The sequence below is a fragment of the Propithecus coquereli genome, unplaced genomic scaffold, assembly GCF_000956105.1.
Source record: "Propithecus coquereli isolate 6110/MARCELLA unplaced genomic scaffold, Pcoq_1.0 Scaffold41, whole genome shotgun sequence".
Taxonomy (NCBI): Eukaryota; Metazoa; Chordata; class Mammalia; order Primates; family Indriidae; genus Propithecus; species Propithecus coquereli.
In genome coordinates this window covers 7,093,359-7,101,132 of record NW_012149841.1, presented here as the reverse complement: position 1 = coordinate 7,101,132, position 7,774 = coordinate 7,093,359, and the positions used below count along the sequence as shown (strand labels likewise).

The 7,774-nt window shown below is 43.5% G+C and overlaps 1 protein-coding gene across 1 annotated transcript in view; it reads right to left on the bottom strand.

Annotated features, from left to right (window-relative positions):
- Nucleotides 1–998: 998 nt before the first annotated feature.
- The window catches only part of FAM49A (family with sequence similarity 49, member A), a 116,530-nt gene continuing 109,754 nt past the window's right edge, over nt 999–7,774 (bottom strand). The window contains exons 11-12 of the mRNA XM_012653098.1: nt 3,451–3,521; nt 999–1,366 (exon numbers count right to left, since the gene is read on the bottom strand). Of these exons, the coding sequence (XP_012508552.1) occupies nt 1,303–1,366; nt 3,451–3,521 (135 nt within the window). The 3' untranslated portion in view covers nt 999–1,302. The remainder of the gene's footprint in view (nt 1,367–3,450; nt 3,522–7,774) is intronic.

The window sequence follows — 7,774 nt, the reverse complement described above, 5'->3', positions numbered from 1 at the left end:
TAATATTGTTAATCAACAACACAAGGTGGGGCGATGCTTAGTGGACTATACTTACTAGGGAAGAAGGGCAGAGTCAGTCATTTTATTGGCTCTGAGCCTTACTGGATTGTTGAAGATTGTCTGTTTTAATTATTCATGCTATAGATGAGGAAGTTGAGATTCAGAGAGCTTACACATATTTCCCACGATCACACTATGAATCATTAGTAGGGCTAGGACTAAATCCAGGTACTCAGACCAGAGCTTTTACAATGCAGTGATCTAGCAGTGGGTTCAGGGAAGAGCTGCCTTTTAAACACCAAGGAACCAGAACACATGGATTCTTTTCCCCTCTACATTTCTCCAGTTTTCTGGTAGCCAATGAGGTGCCCTAGACCTCTGTTCCCATTGAATGGTCTACAGAGAACAGGGCTCCTAGTAGGAGGGGCTGTGCACTCAGCACTCTGCAGGCACATGGACAGTTGGCAAACTTACCTATAATTTCAAAGCCAGAGTTCCATTTCCCTGTCCCTGTAGGCAGAGGGTTGAAGCAGACAGATGGCTGTCCTGTTGCCTGGGTGCCCCCCCTCTAACCTGTCCCCCACCTCCAAGACAACCACCTTCATCCGTCCAGCTGCAATAGCACACCTATTTATTCCTGATGCTCTCCCACTAACTGATGAAAATACAGGTGGTTTTCCTCTTGCAAAATTAAAAGGGAATGTTAGAGGGTATAAATCCAGACAGAAAGGGAATATGCTGATTAATAAAACACGTGCAAACAGAAAAGTTGCACATGTGGTTTGCAGTCTGAGGACAGAGAGGGGATGTGCTGAATTCAGAACACTTGGGCTTGCCTCTCCACATGCATTTTTCTTCTCTTGGATTCCTCTCTCCCTCTGTCAGGATAACAGTTGTGTTTCTTGTAGCTGAGCCGACACAGGAAATCAAATACTTTGTGTTTCTATGAACTATACTTCCCAGAGAGATGACACATCTAGTATTAAAACACTACCACAAACTATTAGGAATTTCTGATTGTTACAGGTGTCACTAAAGGACTCCGGTAGCAAAGATCAAAGTCTCCAAATTTTGCCTTTGGAGAAGGGGGTTTCGTTTCAGACATCAAAGGTAAGGCTCTCAAGTCAATTTATGCTCTGCTGGGTCGAGTCAGTCAGGATACAAATTAAGGTCCATATATTTCAGTGACAAGAAGGAAACGGTTATGTAAATACGCAAGTATTAACATCAATCTGTATTAAATTATGTAAACATATACATCTTCTGAGGTCAGCACATAGATCCTCTTCTTGGAGCAGAGCTCTACTGAAGCATCGCTCGAATCTGTTTGGAAGTCGATTCATCATTCAAGTGCTTTGTAGTGAACCTGGATGGGGAGAGAATGACAGCGGTTAGCGTGCTCACAGCGCTCTGTGAAAGCTTCCATAAAGACTCGCTGGCCCATCTTTACCTTGGAAAACAATTGATATTTATAAATCAAATGTGGGCTCAGTTCTTTGGACAAAGAGCCACACTTCAATGCTCACAGTATTCTCAGACAGATTGAATATTTCATTCTTCCTTCCAAAGGAATTTTGTGTTACGGTTAATAAAACAAGTAGATTTTTTTTAACCAAATCAAATACTTACGCAGAGGAAGTACAAGCAATCTCCTTTTTCAGGGAGGTAGACTTCACATGACCGAGTGCAGAATCTGGACCATTGAGGCTACCCTACTGAGTCCCGAATTTCAAAATAGGAGTTTGGAAAGCAACATTCTCCCAGACTTGAATGTTTATTTCTCTCCACTGTCATGGCAACACTTAACCTCTTTGCCACCACGAGGGGGCAGAAATGCAGGTACACAACCAACAAAAGTTGTGTAATCCGCAGCCTCCCATTAACCTGGTGGAGAAATCGTTCACGCAAAGGAAGGAAAAGGGAATAAACATGTAGTAGAACCTTGATCATGTCTTGGGTATTCTGTGTACGTTTTCATCTCGCTCGTAATAACTCTTTGAAGGCAAGGTTATTGCCTTCATTTTACAGATGAGAAAACTGAGATTCGGAGAGGTTAAATGCCCCACTCCAGATCACAAAGCTAACGATTCGAGACTTGATTGAACAACTTGTGATTTCTGATTCAAACCTAGATCTGGCTACCTCGAAAACCTGTGCTCTTTTAACTTCATCACAGTGTCTTCAGGAGACACAAATTCCAACCACTCAGGGGAGACCCACAACCTAACACAGTGCTTAGCCTGATTGAATGAAGCTGGTAAGTTCAAAAAAATTCAGAAGTTAAAGTCCTCTTACTGTATGTAGCAAGCCAGCCTGGTGTGTCAAGGACACTGACGGTTCACCCATCGACTAGGTAAGGCTCTTAAGTTAACAATATATCTGCTTTGAAGGGTGATGACTTAGCAACTCAGCAGAATGGCATCAACTTCCGTGTCTAGTTTGTGCGTTTCCTGTGTGTCTCAGTTTCTTCATTTATTAAATGGAGACGAGAGATGAGCCTTCCCTGTCAGACTTGTGATGATTAAGTGAGACAATGTGATTGTAAGTGGAGTATCAAACGTGAGTGTTGCACACAGGCAGAGGATTATTGATCCGTTCCACTTATATTTATTAAACACTTACTGCATCCACAGCATTGAGTGGAACTGAGGGAAATCAAACATGAAGAAGACGACAGGGACCATACACCTTCCAGATTGCAGTCCAGTGCTGGGAGGATTTACACAGCAGTGTGATTTGACAGATCCGTGTAGATGTGTCATAGCCAAAGAATAAGAATCCCCTCTCTGAAGTGAACTAAACACATGCATCCGTGGGGAGTGAGCTGCTGCTTGGGCGTAACTTGTTAGCAGTGAGGAGCTAGAACACGCCACAGCTGGCCAGATACTTAGGCATCCAGACAGTGGATTCTCAGTTCTGGCTAATGCACGTGTGAATCACCTGGGGCACTTTTGAACAAACAAACAAAACACAAAGTGGCTGCTGGAGCCCCAAGCCCAGAGACTAGATCCATTTGGTCTGGGTCAGAGTGTTTTCAAAAGCTGCCCACATAACCCTCATGTGCACTCAGGTTTGGGGACCACTGGTGAAGGGGGCGTGAGACCCTGGAAGTCTCTTGCTCTGGGGAGTTCCCAGCGACCACAAAGCAGTGTGGCAGAGAATTAGGTTGATGACCTGTGGGGTCACCCAGTCCCGGATTTAGGTCCTAGCTTGCCCATTTACTGTGTGACTTTTGATAAGTTTATTTGCCTTCTCTATTATTTTATCCATCCAAAAGAGGATGATAAAAATGGTGCTGCCCTCTATAGGTTCTTATACAGGTTATGAGGTTAAAATATGCAAAGAGTTAAGCCTGGTCTTCCATCCTTTGGTCCCCAACAGCATTTAAATCTGCAATAGACCTGAAGGGCTGGCTGCCCCAGGTGCGTCTACTGCAGCGCGGAAGCTCACCTGAGGGCATTCAGCAGCCCCTCCACACTGTCTGGGGCCTGTTCCTTCAACACCTTTATGCAGCCTTTCATCTAGAGGGAGAAAGCACAGTGTCCTGTTAATATCTTAGTCATATTGTACATGCTAATATCCATCCATAATATTGCTTGCCTGCAATAAGATCGCTTTATTTCTGCCCGTAGAAGTCAAGCACAGAAATGACCAACTGGCTTTCCTGTGCCCTCAGGTTGGTAAGTTGCTTCTCTGGGCTTCTAGAGGGTTCTGTATGATCACAATCATTATTAATTCATACTGTACTACAATTGTATATTTTACTTGCCAGGCATTTAAGGACAAAGACTTGAGGCTTTGATCTTGTCTTGTGCTCCACAACCAAATGCAGGGTTTTCCCTCTACTCGGTGCTCAGTAGAGATTTACTGAAAGTGTTACAAATCCAAAAATTTTATGCCATCCTTCTGCCCGGAATGCTTTCTCTCCTTCACCTGTTTGACTGGCAAATTATTTATATTAGGACTTAGCTGAAGATCGGCACCTCCAGGAAGCCTCTTCTGACCTCACAACCCTCACTAGATAGAAGTAACAAACACTTCTTTGTGTTCCCAAGACTACTCTGGCATTTACCAGAGAACCCTGGGGAGTTTAGTGTCCAGATTAATTTGTCTCCCTCACCAAACCAGGAGCTCCTGGAGGTTTAGGTCTTGTCTTACCCATCTTTGAGAGGACAGGCAAAGGGCAATTTTTAAGAATGTGAATCTCATGGAGGCTAAATGCCCGGGTTTCCTCCATGCTTGCTTGTTTGGTATCTGCACGAACCTAGTCAAGTATCCTAGCTTTTGTGCCCTTGGGATTTAACTTACTCATAATTTGCGAAGTGCATGAAAACTAAATCTATATAAATCACATTATATTATGCATATCCTGCAGTCTTTTTTGGCAAGGCAAGAACCCTTCTGCAAAGAAGACAATGATTTATTTTAAACTCAGATGTTCATGCTCTGTCTGTGTTGGATTTGGTTATATTAGGGGCTTCTCTTATAATGATCACTTAGAAACATTTTCTGTGGGTATACTTCTAGTATGCCAAAAGTTCTACCTGTAAGGACCAAGAGAACCTAGTAGATTGATGGAGGCAGCCTGGACACAGGGTCGAGAATCATTTGGGGGTCACATATAGGTTCATCAAGAAAGAATGTCATGGCCAATTAGAGATGTGTGTCATGGGTACAGGATGGGTAGAGGCCGCAAGCATGCCAGGGATGTGCTACCCCAGTCCTGGGATGCAGAGATTTTTGTCCTTCTCTCACAGTCCATCATTAGAGTGTAAAAAGTATTCTTGTAAACCCTGCTTAAGAGGCAGTAAAAACACAGATGTGAAGAGGGGTGGAAAAGTAGTAGGTGCGGTTTGGGAATTTCTAGTTTCACTTCAGGATGATTAAAGCCGTGGGTGTGAATACTGAGCTGCCACCAGGGTTGCAGGTAGGGCCGGATCCAGTGCCAGTTTAACAGCATGTCAGAGAGGTGGGGGCCTCTGCCTGTAGAAAACTCGCTTGGTAGGTGTCAAACAATCCAGTGATGTGGTTCATATGGAAAGGATTCAGAAGGAAGCGAGAATGGAGAGGGGGCCAGTGAGAGTCCCTGGGTGTGTTAGGTATGGGAGGCACAGTGGCCTGGGGAGGCTGGGAGAGATGGGGGTGAGCTGAGGGCGACTCCATAGGGCCTGGGGACTTACGGTATGGGAGTAAAGAAGACAATCCTTAGTACTGTTCCCAGGGACAGTTCTAGACTCTGGTTTAAGAGACGGGGTTGGAAGATGGTGAAACACCCGAGACTGAAACCTGTGAGGAGGAACAGCTTTGTAGGGAAAGGAGAACCTTTGGTGTGGGGCTGGCCATATTTCAGGTGTCCACAGGAAGTGGAGCCTGGAATTCTGGGTGAAGTCTGAGATGGGGACAGAGGTTAAAGAGTAATTCCTTATTGCTTCATTTCATAAGACTCCAAGGAAATCTTCTGAAAACACCACTCACCCTAACCTGCCTTTGCTGGCACCCAAGATTAGCAGCTGTTCCCCCTGCGTGGCTCATAGCCCTCTGGGCCTCATGACTGCTTAGGGGACTCCCTTCCTTCCCTCTGTCCAATGGGGGAAATCCTGCACCTTCCTCAGGGTCCACCTCAGACATCACTCTGTGTCCGCTTCTCAGCAGCATGAGTTTCTCCCCTCTGGGTTTCCCCTGGGTTTCCAGAGCTTTCTGCATCCCAAGGTTGCCCTTTGCATGTGCATACACAGTGCCTCTTCCAGGGCCTCACACAGACACTTGTGTTTCCACAGCTGATGCTGATGCCCTGAAGATTTATAAACCCACTGCCTATAACTGCTGGCTTAGAAGCAGACTGGTACCTGGAAGCAGTCCCTTTATGTCATAAAAAAAAAAAAAAAGGCCCATATGGAATATGTTCTTTGCTTGGTAAACCTTAAACTTTCTTGAGGCACATGCAAACTTCAATTTGAACAAACCTTTCTTAGTGAAACCTACATGAACAAAACCAGACTTCATCAAGACGATGTGCAAAGATGGAACAAGATAAACTGTTTACGACCTCAACAGAAAAACTCAGTAAATGACATGTAAAATCAAGGTTTCTAAAGGTTAAGGATACAAGGCATGATTGTACCCAGTGTATTTTTAATCGTTGACTCTGTGACAAGTTAACAAATGGCTATGGTAAATGAGAATATCTTATGAGTACCAGGTAATAAACTCAATCTGTATTCAAAACAATATTTATAGTTATTCACAGAGTTATTTATACTCAATCTATAGTATGAAAATGTTAAAGCCTCATAAAGGATACAATAAAATTATTTATTAGTATAAAAAGTGCCTATAATATATTGTTATACAAATAAAATATGTTTCAGAGTAGCATGCATAACAGGGCCCTAATTTGTCAGGTACATTTACACATACATCCACACGAACATCTATATAAAGAGAAAGCACATATGCATGCTGACATATTAACAGCGGTCATCTGTTTATGGTGAGGTTATTACAGATATATATAATTTCCTATCTATATATATATTTTTAGGAGACAGAGTCTCACTCTATCACCCAGGCTGGAGTGCAGTGGCACAATCGCAGCTCACTGCAGCCTCCAACTCCCGGGCTTTAGTGATTCTCCTGCCTCAGCCTCCCAAGTAGCTGGGACTACAGGTGCATGCTACCATGCCTGGCTAAAAATGTTTAAAATTTTTTGTAGAGACGGGGTCTTGGTATGTTTTCTAGGCTGGCCTCAAACTCCTGGCCTCAATTGATCCTCCTGCCTTGGCCTTCCAAACTGCTGGGATTATAAGCATGAGCCATCACGCCCAGCCAAGTTCCTATATTTTTATATCCTACATTTCAAAAGCTTTTTATAATAAATATTTACTTTCTTGGTAAATAGCAATAATTAAATTAAAAACCATGAATATTCTATGAAGAACCATGCCTAGCTAAGGCAGGGACTCAGAACCTCAAAATGAGCAATCTGAGTTACATTTCTCATTGCTAACATGTCCTGAACTCTTCAGACTCAGGGCCCCTCCAGCATGCAGACTCTTTCCTGCACAGTGTCAGAGCATCAGGATGCTGCTCTGTGCAGATGAATGGACACAGAGAGTGTCACCCAGATTTAGCCAGGTCAGAATGAGTTAGCACCACAGAGGTCCTATTCTGCACTTTAAAGGCTTTAACTTGACACTTGAGGCCACTATCAGGTTGGTGCTGCAGGCACATTCTGGGCTGACAGAGGTTTGGTTTTTTCCCCCATTCACCGGACCCCCTGCCCCCCAGGTTCTTTTTTTTTCCCTTTTGTTAAGGGGTTGATAACAAGGATCTATATAGAACTTAAGAAAATCAACAAGAAAAGATCAAACAACCCCATCAATAAATGGGCAAAGGACATGAACAGAAACTTTTCATAAGAACACAGAATAATAGCCAGCAAACATAAAAAAGTGCTCGACATCTCTAATCGTTAGGGAAATGCAAATCGAAACCACAATGAGATATCACCTAATTCCAGTGAGAATGGCCTCTGTCAAAAAGTCCCAAAATAACAAATGTTGGCATGGATGCAGAGAGACAGGAACACTCTTACACTGCTGGTGGGACTGCAAATTAGTACAACCCCCGTGGAAAGTAATTTGGAGATACCTCAAAGAGCTAAAAATAAAACACCATTTGATCCAGCAATCCCACTACTAGGCATCTATCCAAAGGAAAAAAAGACATTCTATAATAAAGACATCTGCACTCGAATGTTTATAGCAGCACAATT